Below are 17,980 nucleotides of genomic sequence, written 5' to 3' on the forward strand. Positions count from 1 at the left end.
GAAGGTGTGCTGGAGGGGGTGGAAGTGCTGATCTGGATTTGATTGGAAGGCTAGCTGCTTAGGTGAGGTGGAGGGGGTGACAATTTCATCATGATCACTAGGGGGCGACAATGTTTTATCCTCTGAAAGGAAAACCCCAGTTTCTTCCTTTTCAGCAGCCAAAAAAGCCCCTTCTGATTTCAGGCTTATGGCTTTCCAAGGCCGAAGTATGTGCTGTCCCTGAGGAGGGGCCCTCGTGTCGCCCCAGGGAGGAAGCCTGCTCAAGAGCCACCTGGGAATGGTGTCTGGGGACATCTTGGAGAAGAACCTGGTGAGGCAGGAGAATGTCAGCTTGGACTGTGTCCCCAGCCCCAGGTGTGGTGCTGACCCTGGCTTCTTGGCCTGGCAGCCCCCTTTTGCTGGCAGGACTCGAGACAGTATGTCTGCGGGCCAACAGCACCCCTGCCTCTAGTGCCCGACTTTCCTGAAGCCTCAGAGGAGACACCCCCAAGCCCACGCTTCTGTACAGCCCGTGTGGAAAGGCATCCCCGTTTGTCAGTAGACAGCAGAAGGGGGCCCAGGTGGAGGTGAGATTGGCACAGAGAGGGAAGAGAATGAAAGCAAGCAAAGGGTGTGTCCGAATGGTTCCCTTCGGGCAACTTCCTACGTCCAGGCCCATTTCCTTCCCACTGAGGTGGGCTGGCTACCCCTGGGGGCAGTGCAGAAGCAGCAAGGATGACTGGGGAGCAGGCAGCTCTACTGCCTTCGCTGGGGAAGGCCTGGCCCTTCCCACGCCTCCCCTGGAATGCAGGACTGCTCCTGGGAGTTGAGCGAAAGTGTGACTTTCCCTCTGGAGTCAGGAGGTCAGCCTCCCAGGCCTGGGCCAGCATTCTTGACCAGGAACCAAAACAAACAAAGGGCACGGGGCCAGGGCCAGCTCAGAGCAGGCCTGGTAAGCCCCTGTCTTGGTACCCTGTTTTCAATTTTTGTGGGAAGGAGGTGTGCTAAATTCAGACTCTGTTTGGGAACACGACAGCGCCATCACATGGTAGATTCTGCTGGGCCGGGAGCTGCTCACAGCTCTGGCAGAACAGCATAAAGCAGGCAGAGGGCTGGGGGAGCAAGCAACTGGCTAGTCTCCTTTATCCATAAGAGGCATATTCTAATACCCGCATGAGTACATATCTAAGCATATGGACTCTGCTCGCCTTCCTCCTGGCCCTGTGGCGTCCTGTCACTGTGCCCTCCACGATTCCTGTCCCCGTGTTGCCATTGCCTCACTGCTTCCACTCGTGCCCTTCTCACAGAGGTGAGAAGATGAACTTTAGTGAAGAGCCTCCCTCTCACAAATGGTTCCAGGGTCCAGTCACATGCAGCTGTTTTTGAGACCCATGGAGAGGTCTCCCACCAGAGGAGGGTGGAGCAGGTGTGTAGGCTTCAGGCCTGTCCAACAACTCCAGAGGAGACTCCGTGCTGCCCCGGCAACTGGGGCTGCCGGAATGGGCCTTAGGCACAGTCTGTGGAAAGATGTCTAGGCCTAGGCAGGCCACATTTGGGACAGCAGGCAGAGAAAGGGGACCATGGCTGCTGCCTTCTCTCTCAGGAGGCTTCTCCGGGCGTGTATTTAATAGTCAAGGTCAGGTTTTGTTCCAAGAACTGGATGCCTGGGATACTTGTGTTTCCACGTCCTCATCTAGAAGCCATAACAACTCCCAGGACCAGGCTGAACCTCTAGGAAGCCTAGGTGAGACCCTGGCTCTGGGAGGGCACCGTGGTACCCCATGATGCAGATATGGACCACTGCTGGTCTTTGCTCATCTTCTGCATTCCAAACTGGCCTGGGGTCCTTTTGTTCTCTTTCTTTCCTCCTTATCTCTTCCTCTCTACTGGAGATTTATCCACAGAGCCAGCCTGTTCAAACCCTGCCTTACAGTTCAGCCGCAGCACCTGCCCCCCATACTCCTTCTCTCCTTCTTCTTCCTACAGGGCCAGAATACTTGTGTGTGGGGGGGGGGATGAGGAAGTTGTGAAATTTTCCTTTGAAAAATTCACTTGCCTTGGGAAAAAAAAATCCCCAGGACTAGATGCCGGGGTACAACTCTGAAGTCAGAGAAGAGAGCTTTTGGCTACACAGCGAGGCACAGTGAGGTTGTGTCTTTGGTCCTGGTTTTCTTTTCTATTGAATGCAGGTGATGGTGACACCGGCCTACTCCAGAGTGTTTGGGAGGACCTGTGGACGAACCGGAAGTCTTTCATGTGTAGGAAGTGCTCACTAAACGACCTCTTGCTGTTAGCTCTGCTGGAGTACTTGGTGTGCAGAGCCCAGGAGCGAGGGAAGGAGACGCTTGTGTGCATGTGCCATGGCCAGACTCGAGGTTGGCTCAGCTGCTGGCTGCAGGAGTGGTGCTGGCTTTGCACACTAAAACACTGGAAGAGAAATGAGAGAGGGCAGGGAGAAGTGTACATGACTGGGAGAAAGATGGACACCGATGACTTCCTACTGTGACCCAAAGCAACTTGGGGAGAAAAGGGTTTATTTCATTTTACAGCACACAGTCTGTAATGACTGGAAATCGGGGCAGGAACTCAAGGCAGAAACCTGGAGGCAGGAGCTGAAGCAGAGACAATGGAGGAACACTGCTTACTGGCTTGCTCCCCATGGCTTGCTCAGCCTGCTTTCTTATGTACCCTCAAACCACCTGCCCAGGGGTAGCACTGCTCACAGTGGGCTGGTCACTTTCACTTCAGCCATTAATTTAAAAAAGATCCCAAGAGCTGGGCAGTGGTGGTAACATGCCTTTAATCCCAGATAGAGGCAGAGGCAGGTAGATATCTGTGAGTTTGAAGCCAGCCTGCTCTACAGAGCAAGTTCCAGGCTAGAGCTACACAGAGAAACCCTGTCTTCAAAAAAATCAAGCAAAAGAAAAAAAGAAAGAAGGAAGGACAGAAAAAAGGAAGAAAGGAAACTGTCCCAAAAACTTGCCTACAGGCCATCCTGATGGAGGCATTTTCCTGACTCAGTTCCCTCCTTCCAGATAACCCTGGCTTGTGTCAACCAGCATCTCACTGAATGATCCATAGCCTTTGCATCTGGATTGATGTGTCCCTCAGCCTCAGTAATGCACTGGTCCGAACTGGTCTGTTTATGGGCCTGCTTGCTCCTCTAGGGAGGTGGGCTTTAGAGCGCAAAGGACCTTGGCTCTGTTTCAGGTATAAATATGTGACAGAGACTGGCCCAGGGACTGGGCTTTGGGTCCAGTAGGTCAAAGAAAAGGAAGCCTGCAGGCTTTTCCAGAAACTTCTATATGATCATTGTGGTGGTTAATATTAACTGATTACACCAGAGGAGAAAACTCCAGACATGCCAGCGAGAGATGTTCTAGATTAGTTGCTGCAGTGGGGAGACCCTAGCTGGTACTGCATAAAAAAAGAGGCAAGTGAGCCGAGTCCCAGCATTCACCTCTTTCTGCCTTCTGACTGTGGACTTTGCGTGATTAGCCACCCAAGATCCTGCCACCATACTGTCCCTGCCAGGATGGACTGCGTCCCCTGGAACTGTAAGCCAAGATAATAGCCCCTCTTTCGTTTCTACTGTCAAGTACGTTGTCTCAAAAATGAGACCGTTTGCTAACACAGAACGTTGGCACCAAGAAGTGGAGTTGTTGCTGTGAGAAACATGACCGTGAGCTCGTAAGCCTTTGTAGGAAGGGTGTGGAAGCATTTGGAACTTGGAGCTGGAAAGGCCCTTGAGTGATGTCAGCAGATGTCTGGTGAGAGTATGGAAGGCTGGGAGAGACCACGGCAGTGGAGGCCCTGCTGGTGAGGCTCAAAGGAACACGGACTTTATTGACAACTGGGCTAGAGGTCGTTTGTGTGAGTCTGACAAGGAGTCTGGCTGTATTTTCCCTATATGCTGAGATCTTGAGTGGGGCTGAATACAGGGGTAATGAGTCATTTGTTTGGTGAAAGCAATTCCAAGGTAGGGCAGCACTCAGGCTGTGCCATGGTTATTGTTCACATCTACAGTGATGGAAAAAAAAAAAGCAACAAGGGGGAGGAAAAAGGCTTCCTGTTGCACCGGACCACCAGAGAAGGTGCTCTGCGGGCTGAACCTTACCCAGCAAATGCTCTAAACGGTGAAATGAACCTTTGTTTGAGAGGGGCGAGCCTAAACTGAGGATGCTGAAGGGGCATCCTGCTCCTGAGAGGCAAATGCCCATGGGGAGTGGTCCCCAGGGTCAGCACATAGAAAGGATGCAACTGCGGTTCTAGGAAGCCAGGCTCCAACCCAGCTGGTGGTGTCGACCACACGATTTGACACACAGGGAAGTTTCAAGATTGAGGGAGTCATGGAGTTTTGAATCGTGGTTCCAGAGAGCTGCTCAGAGCAGATAACGTGTGTCAGGGCTGGAAAGAGGCTCCAAGAAGCAACTGCATGAAACTGAGGGTAAAGCCGAAGCCGCAATGGAGATGTTGGAGATACTAGAACCATGGAATGTCCACTGAAGGGAGCTGGAGGCACGGAGCAGAGCCAGCTTGAGAGGGGGGTTGCCTACTTTGAGGAGCAAGGCTGGGAAAGCGGTTCAACTAAACCCTTTCGGGTCCAGATGTTTCCATCATGACCTCCAGATGACTGAGATGGAGCTGTAGGATTCGGTGTTTTCCCTTCTGGGTTTTGGTCTTGCTTGGGTCCAATCATCCTTTGCCATGTTCCAGTTTTCCCTTTGGAAACATCACTGTTTATTCTGTTCCCTTGTATGTTGGAAGAATAGAAGTTTTTTTTTTTTAAATTATCTTTTATTTTTATGGGAATATACCTTTTATTTTTATATTTCACGGTGAAGTAATTGCCTTGGGTCTCAAACGAGACTTGGGCATCTAAAATGTGTTGCACCATAGAGACCATGAAGACTTCTGAAGTCGAACTAAACGTATGTTGTATTGTGAGATGGCTGTGAGCGTACAGGCACAATGGGGTTAAAAGTCATGGCTTACAAGTGTTATGTTTGGGCTATCAGGTTGACAAGGGGTGCATTTGTGATCATTAATAGTGATTTTCCACTTTGGAGACAAATTTTTGGACGTGTTGTGTCTGTGAGGGATTTCTTAGAATTAGGTTAACTGAGATGGGAAGACCTACCCTAACTTTTATTTGCCAGACAAATAGAAATGAGAAAGCAAGGTGAGCACCAGCCGTCATTCCTCTCCGCTTCCTGGCTGCAGACATCCTGTGGCTAGCCCTCTCTTGCACCTAGAGAGTGTAAGCCAAACAAACCATTCTTTCCATAAGTTGCTTTTGCTGGGTATTTTGCCTCCACAGTGGGACAGATTTCTAACACATTTACTAAGTTGGCATGACATGTTAGTGCCACTGGGGTCAGCTTTGTTGTCACGGGCAAACCTGCCGAGAGTGACACTAACCTAGAAGAATAGAAACAGGCAGATGAACAGGCCTCGGTCCAGCTATTCCTGGAGCCAGCTAGAACTGACAGGCTCAGTGTGTTAAGTCAATAAAATTTCCTGGGGCTGGAAAGATGGCTCAGCGGTTAAGAGCGCTGCCCGCTCTTCCAGGGGTCCTGAGTTCGATTCCCACCAACCACATGGTGGCTCCCAACCACCTATACTGGGATCTAATGCCCTCACCTGGCATGCAGGTGTACATGCAGATAGGGCACTCATGAAAAAAAAAAAGTGTATAAAACAAAATAAAAGCAAAAAATTTCTCCCTCCCTCCCTCATTTAAGTTGGACTTTCTCTCTCTCCCCATTTATTTTACAAGATCTCACAATTCAGCTCAGGTCCCAAGAAGCCAGGTTAATGTGATTTTTTTTTTTTTATTAAAAAAAAATCCTTGTTATTAGTTGGGTATTCATGAAAATGTTCTCCAGCCTCAAAGAAAAAGATGCTATCGTGAGAGGAAGGGATGGAGGGAGAGAGGGAGGGAGGGAAGACATGAGGGAGGGAGGAAAGGAGAGCAGGAGGGAGGAGCCTGAGTTTGGAGAGGAGAGCAGACACAACCCTGAAGGGTTTTGCTTTGACAAGCTTTACTTCTTCCTCTGGGGAGTCCATGGTCTCTTTCCCTGTAAATGAACCTTGAAGAACCCTGTGGAGACCCTGTGGATGTTGTGGGCTCTGTGGCTGGTGCATTTCTCCTGCTGCATTTTTCCTAATTTGGTGGCCCGGCTGGGGTGTCCCACAGGGTGGGAAGAGCAGGTACATTCCCCTCACCTTCTGGGTGCTGCTGCAAGCCCACCCCAGTCATCTGGACCCCAAACTCTGGACTACAGGAAGCCCAAGAGAGTCAGTCAGCCTGACCTTCTCACACCATGACTAACCTCGGATCTTAAACTCACACACTTGCTGCCTGGGAAACTGACAAATTCCAGCTGGGGCCAGCTGCTCTTTGTGGGTTTTGCAGAACTGGGTGGTAATTTTCACCGTAACCTCGAGTTTAAAGGAACAGCCACACCTGCCTGCTATAGGAAAGGTGGGAGCCACAGGCAGTCATAGAGGGTGCAGCCCACTCTGGCTACTTTTCTATGGTGGATGTGATGCCTCCCCCCCACCCCCCCACCCCATGCTGGCCTGCTCTTCCACATCCATCAGGATCAGGTCAGACCATGTGTGTAGGTTCGGTTCATTGTTGGTCTTAGTTTTCGGGGCAGGGTTTCTCTGTGTTCCTGGAACACACTCTGTAGACCAGGCTGGCTTTGAACTCAGAGGCCCACCTGCCTCTGCCTCCTGAGTGGTAGAAGGAAAGGTGTGTGCCACTGCTGCTTGGCTCATGTGTGTGGTTTTATGTCCTGTTTTCCCCTGGATGACCTGGGACGCACCATGTAGAGCGGGGTGGCCTTGAGCTGGCTTCTTTCCCCATGTATTAACACACTCCTGTGTTATAAACACCTAACAGTCCATTGTGAGTGCAGGACACTAGTGCCCAGAGCGCCTCCGAGCCTGACCACAACAGTAGTCATACCCTCCCTGAAATCAAGTGACTCTTAATGTGCGGAGGAGGAAATCAAGGTACCAGAGGAAGGCTGCACTGGCTTCACACTACAGCTTTAGTTCTTCACGGCTCATTCAGCCATTCCTATGGAGGTGTCTGTCCAGTCACTCCTTCACCGCTCCAATATATTCCTGGGAACAGGGAATACCCACTTCTAGCCTCCAGGACCCAGGAAAAGGCTGAGGCATATCCTGGCGCTGCCCAATCAGCACCTGCATTGTCCCGGTGTTAGGGACTGGCTCAGGAAGGGATGCCGCACAGGCTGGTTCACCCAGGGATGATGGAAGGCAGGGTGCAGGCTGGGCAGTCAGGCGGTTTTGAGAAGCTGCCTGGGGAGGGAGGGAGAGCAATGGAGGTTGCAGAACGATCTTCTTAGGGGAGGCAGCTGTGTTACTCCACTCTGGTCCTTTTCTCCCGCCTTAGGCAGTCTGCAACTTAACAAAGTTAAGGTGGTCCTCTCCCTCCACTCCCACCCCCTCATTTGCTGCACACCTCGGGGGTCTTGGCCACACTAACTAACGCTCTTGCCAACATCACCACAATCAGAGCCCGCCCTTCAGGGAAGGGTTTCTTGGCAGTAGCTTTGCAGATATGGGGCGAGTTGGTGACAGGGAGAAGGACTGTCAAGGCTCTGCTGACACAGTGTCAGGCTGGCAGGATCTGGCGCCCTCCTGCCGTTTACCAAGGCGACATCCAGCACAATTTAAAAAGCTGAATTATGATGAAGACTTTCTTTTTTTTTTAAATCAAGCCAAAGTTGTATTTGTTTTTTTTTTTCAAACAGGAAAGTTATGTTAATATAAAACAGATAAAAACACAAATATCAGAACACACGACACACAAAAGACCAGCCCAAACCCTTCCCTGCTCAGCCCCCAAGCTTTCAGGCCTTTAGCACAGTTCCCCGAAGACTAGACGGGACTGGAGAGTCACAGTATTGAATCAGAAGGGACAGACACGTTTCAAAGGGTCCGTACACAAGTAGTGGGGGGCGGGTGGGGGCGGACACTCTCAGTCCAACCTCAAACGGCAGGAGGGTCTCAGGGACTCCTGGCTGGCCTCTGGAGCCCTACCGCATCGGCTAGCTTCTTGTCCACTTTGAAGGGCTGCATTTTTAGAGGATTAAAAAGTGCACACACATACACACACTTCCATAAGGCACAAACAGATTGTCGAATGGGGTAGTTTCTCAGGGACTTGGGTGAGAGAGACGGGGAGACACTAAAATATGGAGAAACTCCAGGAAGCTGAGTGTTCCTGAGCCGCATCCCCAGCCAGGGCAGGACGGATGGAGCGGTGAGCAGTGACGGCTTCCCATGCTCCGAGGCCGCACAATGTCATTCTCAGCTGGAACTCAGGGCTCTTGTATCTGACCCTCAAACCCCCCCCCCCCCCCCCCCCGGCCCCCCCCCCGAGCCCCCCCCCCCCCCCCCCCCCCCCCCCAGTGCTTGGAAGTAGCATGGAGCTGCCCCCCCCCCAGAGACTTCCTGCAGGACCTGAAGGTGCTCATTAACTGGTGGGGTCTTGGCTATTTGGCAAGAGCTCACGTACCACAAGGGATGCCTACATATCTAACGTGGATGTCGGAAGCTTCGTGGGCATTTAACTAGATGGATCCAAGGCAACAGAGTGGTCAAGAAGGCCCACGTGTTCCACCCTGTTGCTTCCTTACCCTGTCGATGGCACCACTCTGGCATCAGGGCTGGGCACATGCTCTCCATTCCCCACCTTACAGCAGCTCATATCCTGAGGGCACTCAGCAAAGGCTTGTTGAATGGCTCTGTATCCCCATAGATATCTATGGGGTGCTATTTCACCAGACCCCTGGCCACTCATATCCTGCTCCTGGTCTGATCCGTAGTCTTTCATTGAGTACCTACTATGTGCTAGCACAAGACCCAACTCCAGAGTGATCTAATCAGTTTAGGAGCTGGCTACCTGCCTCTCTCTGGTCTGATTGCTGCTCACAGGCTTTGCCTTTTGTCCCAGTCCTCAACCTAATGTTCTGATCATGAGCCGTGCTGGTGAGTGGATGTTGAACAAGTGAAAATGTGTGTCACAGCCTGCACAGGACAGCTGCCCAAGAAGTCAAACCCAAGGATGCTCTGGGGACAGAGTTGAGAGGAGGAACCTTTCTAGCCTGGGAAACAACTATTTTCCAGGAGGTTCCGGTGGGCAGGAATGCAGCTGCCATGAATGGGGAAGAGGATGTCACCTGGCCTCCCTTATCTTACCCTTGGCCTTTGAGGTTCAAAGGGCACAAGACAGGCAGTGAGTCTAGAAAATGGGGATGGGGTGCTGCCCGAGACGGGAGTGGTCCCTCTCCAGAGCAGCCCCACAAGACACCCCAGTGCAGATGGGCAGCAAATGCATGAGCCTTAGAGGACACTTGTCTCCTCTAGGATATGGGCAGCACAGAGACTGTGCCCCAGAACTTCTACACAGGTGTGGATACCCAGGCTCTCCAGGTGATTTGCAGGAAAGAAGACTCGGGCAGTGTTAAGCTTCCTGAGAAGTTGAGCAGGCAGGCCAGGACCAGATGGGGAGGGAACTGGAATCCCAGACATGCCACTTCCTGTTTCTTGATCCTTAAGACTCTTCCAGGATCTCAGGCCTCACCTGCCAAATGAGGACAATGCTGTATTCCACAGACCACTGGTACCTGTGGCCTGAAGCTGACCGTCTTTGACCTGGAACTTGCATCCTAGAATCCTGCGGCTGAGGTGGGCATGCATGGCTTTTGCAGTTTCCCAGTAGAGGGTGAGACTTTAACCAGCCGGGTCTCAGATGGCACTCAGCATTAAAACCTGTACACGGGTGTTTCTTTAACTCGGTGCCCAGGTGTGTGAAAGACACTAGATTCTCTCCCCTCTTGCAACTTGTTGAGATGAGACACAAACATTACCCCTTGGGCCTGACTCCATCTCTCAGAGTACAGGCAAATACATGGCTTTTTAGAACAGAAACACCCCCTTTGCTCTGTGGGAAACAAGGCAACTATTTATATCGGCTGCAGAGCAGGTTAAACAGGCCTGTGGTTCCTTTCTGCCCTGGTAACAGGTCACCGGGAGCATGCCTGCTCCACTCCGGGGGCCTAGGACCTCAGCTGTTGATTTCCTGGTGGTGGCTTTGGTGACCCCTGCTGCAACATGAGGGTTCAGCTGGGAAGGCAAGAGGCAAAGTAAAGCTGGCTCCCCTAGGCCACCGAGGCTATGGCAGGGAGAGACTATGTTTAGACAGGGCTGTGGCTGCCTGGGGTGACAAGGTAGCACTGCCTACGCCCTCAGCACATGGAGAAGCCAAAAGCTTGGCTGAGGAAACTGAGCTGGGTACCCAAGGGGCCTGTTTCTCAGACTCTCACCCAGGCAAACAAGGGTTCCCGTAGCTCTTTAAAAGATTCAGCTTCGAGAGGGTAGTAATGACACACGCCCTCAGCCCCAGCACACTGGGAGACAGAGGCAGGCAGGTCTTTGAGTTTGAGGCCACCCTGGTCTACAGAGTGAGTTCCAGGAAAACCAAAACCACCACCACCGACAAAATTTTTAAAAAACCCAAAAGATACACCACAAAGTGAAAAGGTGGATGTGTGCCCTGAAGTCCCTAGGAAAAAGCCAGCTCTCGGAGGCTGTGATTGGGCCAGAGCCAGACACTTCCAGATGGAGAAGCAGGGCGGGGGGACCCAAGGCCTCCAGCCACCCAGGCTTGGGCTGCTGTCAGGTGGTCCAAGGCTCCTGACAAAGACTTGCATGACCCTCACTTCCTGAGTGTTTCTCTTCCCCTCTACCTCCTTCACAGCAAGAGAGGGCCAGATTAGGAGCTGCCAAGAAAACAGTTGCTCCTCAAAAGGTGTCTCAAGCTTTCTCAGAAAACTGAGTGGGTCTCCAGAGTGCCCTGGTGCCAGGTGTCCGAGTAGGAACAAAGACACAGAGAGGCCAAGGAGCTCCTCTAAAGGTATATCTCGGGGCAGGCAGACTACATCCAGGAACCCAGGGCTTTCCACAAGGGAGAAGCATGAAATGCCAGAGCATCAGCAATGGCAAGGTCTGGCCCTATGAGAGGAGTACAGAGCCAGGGTGCTGGGAAATGCCAGCAAACAGGCCCAGGAGTGGGGAGCGTTTTCAGTCTTCCTAACTATCTAACAAGTGGATTCGTTAACACCGTAATAATCAACAGGAAAATAAGAGGATCCGGACAAGGACCAGGTGTGTGTGGGAGGGCGATGTCTGGGACTTCAAGCTTTTGCTAGCTAGTCATTGGGACATGCCCACAGCTCTCTGTAATTCCACCATGGGAGATACGGAGTCGCCCCAGAGAACAGGAGGGGCATGACAAAACTCCAGGGCATGTGTGGACGGAGCTGAGGGGGGCTTTCACTGTTCTATTGGCTGGAGGTGTGTGTGAAGGAGTCTAAGACGCTAGAGCTTGGGGCATGAGTCTTCTAGAGCTTGGGGCAGGAGTCCTCAGCCGCCATGGGAAGGCCACTCCTCCTCTGAGTAAGAGGCGAAAGCCACCTGTTCTCCGCCCATCCTCCCCCTCAGCAGGAGCTGCTGCTTGGAGCTGTAAACAGTGAGTTATTTTTGTTTTCCCTTAGAAAATCTGAGTGCCGTTGAGGGAGTTCTGTGTAGGTTCAGGCCCCGTGTGTTCAAAGCCAGCTCACTGCAGAAAACCACACCCCCAGTAACGTGGACAACCATCACATTAACATTTGGACCCGGATTGCACATTCCTTAGTGTTAAATACCCTCCAGGAGACGGATCCCTGCATAAAACATCCACGCATTCTCTCTCACTCTCTGTGCTGACTCCGCCATCCCCCCCAACCCCGACACACACACACACACACACACACACACACACACACACACACACACACTCACACTCAACCCAAACCCCGAAGAAGCATTGCACAGACAGAGGGCACCCTTTCCCAGCTGGAGGTCACCAAGAGGCAGGTGATCTGCCAGGCAGTTCCTGAGCTGAATCCTGGGACAGGCTTTAGGGGGCAATGCGTGTCTGAGCCAGAAGCCATGCCTGCCTGGGCTCCGGCCCCCAGGCCCTCATCTCCACACCTGTCCTGCCTTGCTCATCACTGCGGAGCGGCAGATGAGAGATGGCTCCTGACCTTGGGCTCCCTGGTAGCCGTGGTGTTGCCCACCTAGCAGGGGCTTCAGAAAGGTGACCTCGCCTCGGCCGAGCCAGCTGCGTGGCTACGGCCTGTAGATCTTGATGACATCCTTGATGGGCCGCCGACAGATGGGACAGCAGGCCCGTGCCTGCCTTCGGAGCCGCAGGCCGCAGCTGTGGCAGAGACACATGTGTCCACACGTGTAGATGACCGTGTCCACCTCGCTGTCAAAGCACACGGTGCACTCTCCGTTCCTGCTGCCTGCCGGCTCAGGTGCAGAGAAGACTGGGGACACCGGGGGGCTCAGCGGGGAGCTGGGGGCTGTCACTGCCAGAAGGGAGACAGGACATCATTAATGCCGTGGCTCACAGGAGGGCTCTGCTGGGCAACCCCGTGAATGCAGTGTTCCCAGGGAAGAAATGGGGCACAGTGTGGACAGAGCCACATCCTCCTTTAGCTCTTGAGTTGTACCCATTTTGGCAGAGCTGGCCCACAAAGCACAGAGGTAAACTGCCTTCAGCAGCAGCCTCTGGGCCTTTCAGTCTCCATGTTTATGCTCCTGCTAAGCACAGCAGAGGGAAGGAGCAGATACAACAGAAAACACAGCAGGCCTGCTCGGCCAGCAAAGGCCAAGGCCACAGGCATACCATGACCCATGCCATGAGGAAGCCCTGTGCCCTTGGGGGTTTGCATTTCCTTACCCAGAGAGGACTCTGACGCTGAGGAGGACGGGTTGACACTGAAGGTCATGTCTGAATCACTGTCATCCTGGGAGCCGCTGAAGGACCCTGATGGAGTTGTGGTCTCAGGACTGGACTGCAGGGTACCTGGGAGCAGAAGAGACTCTATCAGGGAAGTGAGGATGGCACAGGCCCTTGCTAGTCCCTGCGTCTCATCACTCTGCACCCCTTCTGTTCAATAACGGGTCCTGGGTCCTGTCAATGTAGTGGATGTCTGTGCTTTGCCTGCTCAGCCTCCATTCCTATTCAGATGCATATATAATAACTACAGCTATATTATAATGTTTAATTTACATATTTACATAATCACATAATTTACATATGATATACAATATGTGTATATTATATGATAGCTCTATTATAAACACTTTAAAAAATAGCCTTGGGATGCCAGGCCAAACCCAAAGAACCTTCCATTCTTCAATCCCACTGTGATTCAAGGAAGAGCACATAACCCAAGCAAGGCCACCCTGCTACTGCCCTTAGAAAGCAAAGGCTCATGCCACCAAGAGGGTAGCCTGGCACAGGAGAGGCATCTCTGTGGCAAGGGCCTGACTGAGAGTGGAGCCAGCACAGGCTTGTCCTGGGGATGTGCCTTCCTCATCTAGACCTAGCTTTCCTGAATCCATCCATCTGCTTGAAGGAAGGTCCGCTATCCTAGAAGGAACTTGGGAAACTTGTATCAGGCTGAATATTACATTTGGTTTTTCAACAACAATAACAGTAAAAAACCCCAACATATCTTAGCCCAAAGTCACGGACGCCCTGCTCCTCCTCTGCCCTCCTTCAGACACCCAGGTTGTAGCTGTAGCTATGGCCCGAGCGTCAGGTACACAGATGGCCCTCTCTCCCACCCAGAAGGGTACTGAGTCCAGGGAGAGTGGGATCTGCCCAGCACTTGAGGGCTGCGTGACTCTTGGATGGTGAGATCTGCCCTTCTGTTGTCTTGTGTGTAAATGGGGATAACCACGTGGATTCACAGGTTGTTGGGAGTATCAGGGGCAACGAATCTGGTGGCATGGTGGCCATTTCTGCTACCAGCTGGACTGTGAGGGTGGCGCTGTGCTCTCTGGGAAGACTTCCTGACCGCTGCACTCTCTCACCCGAACTTGGAAGGTAGCCCTTCCGCTGCAGCAAACGCCACACTGCGCAGCTGTCCCTATCAGCGTCTCACACACAGTGAGCGGGTATCCTGTCCTCTGCCGGCCAAGCCCGCAGCTTCTGGCCTTTGTCTATTTCTGCTAAGAGCAAAGGTAAAAAAAAGGTAGGGTGGGTCCAGCCTTCCCTCCACTCTACCCGCGATGCCTTTCTCGCATATGTCAGTGAATTGCCCTTATCGCTCTCTCCGTTTTTTTGTTTTGTATTGTGTTTTGGTTTTTCGAGACAGGGTTACTCTGTGTAGCCTCGGCTGTCCTGGAACTCACAGAGATCCGCCTGCCTCCACCTCCCTGGGTGCTGGGATTAAAGGCGTGCCCGCCCGCGCCTCCCCCCCCCCCCCCATGCTCCCGGGAGCTCTGTGGGGGACCCCGGAGCACTCACCGAGCAGGCGCAGCTGGCCCGCCACGCCCCCGCGCACCGCGAAGAAGGCCCAGAGCGTCTGCGAGGTGTCCACGCACAGCAGGCGTCCGCGGGGGCGCCCGTTCACCGCCAGCAGGACGTCGCCGTCCGGCCGCAGGGTGAAGCTGAGCGAGTCGCCGCCGCTGGGCACCGGGCCGGCGCGCGCCACCACCCAGTACTCCTTGCGGTCCAGCAGCGCGGCGGGGTCGGCGGGCAGCTCGGAGGGCCGCAGCGCGCCGGGATCGCACGACGTGATGCCGAAGGCCACGGCCGCGGGCGCCGCCAGCCCCGGCCGGCCCACCTCCACGCACAGGCTCTCGCCGGGTCGCAGCGGCCGCTCGGAGAACACCAGCGTGCGGCCGCCGTCGGGTCGGGGCGCGCAGGCCAGCCTGCGGTCGGCAGACAGGCTCACGTCGGGGCCGCGCGTGGCGTGGAAGCGCAGCTCGGCGTCCAGCAGCGCGGGCGACGACGCAGGCCTCGCGCGCTCGCGGGCCACACACGGGACGGCGGCTTCTGGACGGCCCAGGGCCAGGTGACCCAGCTTGGCTACCACCTGGTTGTTCTCTAGCTCATTGTTGTCGAAGTTGGCGGTGTCGTGGCTGCCGGGAGGTGGGCAGGCGCTGAGGCGGGCCTGGCCCAGGCGCAGAGGGGTCAGCGTGTCTGCGAAGGTGCTCTCTGTGGGACAGAGGAGAGGCGTCAGGAGGCCCCTGGCACAGGGACCCCAGGCCTTGGATCCTGCACCCCAGGTTCCCTCGAGCTCCAACTCCGTGCTCCTGAACCCCCAAACCTCAGAACCCGGACCTTAGATAGTCCCTCAACTTCAGACAGAAGAGTCCAGACCCTAGATCTCATATCCCAGACTTCAGGCCTCACACCTGACCTCCTAGAGTTGAGGCCCTGGACCCCAGATTTACCAGACTTCTGATCCCGCTCCCTTGGACTTGACCGCAAATCTTCCTGACCCCAGACTCTGGCCCCAAGTTCCCCAGACCTTAGGCCTGCAGGTGAACGGACTGAATCAAGTGCTACCACGCCTTCATCTACCAGGGATCTTTCCCTTCCACCTTGCTTCCTCTTTCCTCCCTCCCTGCCCAGGCTGTTCTTGAATTTGTGATCTTCTGTCTTGTTCTCCCAAGTGCCGGCGTTCAAGCACTATGTCCAACTTCTCGCCTCCTTCCTTTGTCCTCCTTTCTCTCCCCCTCCAGAGGTTTCCGTACATTTGCACATCTGGACATTTGAAGAGCCATTGTTTGCCTACTTAGAATGTAAGAGCCTAAAGAACAAAGCCTATACTGAGGCCCAAGCACGTGGCAGGTAAACTTGAGCTTGCGCATCTCATTTAATATAGCAGCTGACAGGTATGAGCTATTACTGCTGCCATTTAGTAGAGATGGAGCTGAGGCACAAGACCTAGGAGGCAGGGCCTGGCACAGAACCCAAGCTGTCCAGATTCAGGGTTCTTTAACACGATGCCACTGGGAACAGGAAAGACAGGACACATGACAGAAGAGATGGGGGAGGAAAGAGGAAGAGAGGATGCCAGTGTCTGGAGTGGGAGGTGCCATTTGCTGATAGTGGGGTACCTGAAGGGCAAGAGGTAGGGAGAGGCAGGTAGGCAGTGGGAGGGTGGGGGGTGGGGGGTGCATTTGGGAACCTTAGAGTTTGCTAAGTCCACCGGGGCTCCTGTGTTGGGAGCTAGAGTAATCAGTGGTGGAAGTTCTGAGGGGTGGGGCTCAGTGCGTGCTGGAAGTGCTGGTCCCCAAGGTAAATGCTGGGATGAAGGCTAACTCAGTCCTGTGAGAGTAATGTGTTGATATGAAGAGAACAGGCCCAACTTCCGAGTCTCCGGCTTTTGGTCTCTCTGTGTTATCACTTCCAACTGATGTTCTTGTCACCATGATGGCAGCTCCCAGAGGCCCCTCCAGAGGCCAGATCACAGAGGCAGCCTGATCTGGCCTTTCAGCCTGCACCAGATGCTAAACTGACTTCCAGACAAAACCCACGTATTTTGTTATAGCAGATGGAAGACTAACATGGAAGCCAACAGTTTAGGGGTGGCATTGAAGGCCTCTTGATGTCCTCAGATCAGTAGGTAAGGAGAAATGGTCTTGCTCTATGGCTAGTTCAAGTCTGTGGTTGTTTACCCATACGTACACGTATCTGTCTTCATGTTGTTATACATACGTACGTACATACATACACAGCTACACCCCGGGTGACTTTAAGAGCTGAATATATATTTAAAATGCTCATATGTAAGTACATATTTGTTCTTTTCGTTTACACGTTGTCTTCGTGTTTATGTGTGTTTTGCTTGCATATATGTATGTGTACCACTTGCATGCCTGGTGCCCACAGAAGCCATAGAGGGTGTTGGGTGCCCTGAGACTGCAGTTACATATATTTGTGAGTTACCATGTGGGTGCAAGGACTAGAACCCAGGTCCTCTGGAAGAGCAGCAAGTGCTCTTAGCTGCTTGGGCCATTTCAGCCTCGTATGTTCTACCGTGTGTCTCGTGTGTGCTGTGGTACACAGTTTAAGGAAGTGAGTGGACCTAGCATGGCATCCGGGGCCTTCTGTCTCAGTAGTAGAAAGTGTGTGGTTTTTCCTTGCAGGGCCCATGGAGGGCTGCTGCTCTGGCCTCTGCACCCACGCCCAGATTTCCCCTGGAGAGAACAACCCACACTCACTGCTATGACCTGAGGAGTTGGGGGTCTCCCTCACCTGGTCAGTCACTATTACCCCACTCCCTGCCTACGGCCTCATCCTCATGTCAGGAGACAGGAGGGTGAACCCTCATGGGCAAACGAGGCCAGTTGAGTCTGGAGATCTAGAAAAGCAGCCGGTAGGACACAGGACTATCACAGCGGGTGGCCCTTTGTTTCCGCCACAGGACAGCCACGCTGAGGAGGAAGCCTACAGAATGGCAGCAGAGTAAGAAGGAAAGAAGCCACCCCAGCCAGGCACGGCCCTTTACCAGGTAGTTCCAAGGCGCTCTGTCCTTTTTCCCCCTTAAATGATACTGAAACAACCAAATAGTTCAGATATTTCACTGTCTAGCCTGTATGCCGTGGCCTTGTTTAATCTGACCAGCCACTGGGCAGAGGAAGGATGGGGCCCGCGTGGAGCCAGACCCCTTTGTGCTGGGAAAAGGGGTGGATCCCTTTCAGGGAGCATCCCTGGGACCCCACGATGTTCCTCTGGGGAAAGAGCAGGAACGCCAGTGTGACTGCAGCTTCCTAATCTGCAAGCTGTCCCAGGCTGCACTAATTGCCGAGACACCTGGTGCAGGTGACGTGGGCCAAGGATCACAAGTGCAAATAGGAGGAAAGGAGATCTAAAGGAACTATCGGGCAGGGGCCAGCACCCAGTGCCGAGGGCTTCTTCAGAAGGACGTAACTGGCTGCAGGCTGTGCCACCTAAGAGCCTTGGGTAAGCTGGGCCCTGGGAGCCAGGCCTGCTGTCATTGGCTTCGGTGCAGCCTAAACAGAGACTTTCCAGATCTCCCAGGGGACTCAGTGTACAGCCAGGGCCGAGAGCCGCTGAGCCAAATACAGACAAACCCAGCCTCGC

The 17,980-nt window shown here is 53.5% G+C and overlaps 1 protein-coding gene across 1 annotated transcript in view; it reads right to left on the minus strand.

Annotated features, from left to right (window-relative positions):
• Window positions 1–8,430: 8,430 nt before the first annotated feature.
• Neurl1b (neuralized E3 ubiquitin protein ligase 1B) overlaps window positions 8,431–17,980 on the minus strand; it is a 31,543-nt gene continuing 21,993 nt past the window's right edge. The window contains exons 3-5 of the mRNA XM_055604774.1: window positions 14,390–15,082; window positions 12,812–12,937; window positions 8,431–12,437 (exon numbers count right to left, since the gene is read on the minus strand). Of these exons, the coding sequence (XP_055460749.1) occupies window positions 12,193–12,437; window positions 12,812–12,937; window positions 14,390–15,082 (1,064 nt within the window). The 3' untranslated portion in view covers window positions 8,431–12,192. The remainder of the gene's footprint in view (window positions 12,438–12,811; window positions 12,938–14,389; window positions 15,083–17,980) is intronic.

Source organism: Psammomys obesus, unplaced genomic scaffold (genome assembly GCF_907164565.1).
Source record: "Psammomys obesus unplaced genomic scaffold, mPsaObe1.curated_primary_1811, whole genome shotgun sequence".
Taxonomy (NCBI): domain Eukaryota; kingdom Metazoa; phylum Chordata; class Mammalia; order Rodentia; family Muridae; genus Psammomys; species Psammomys obesus.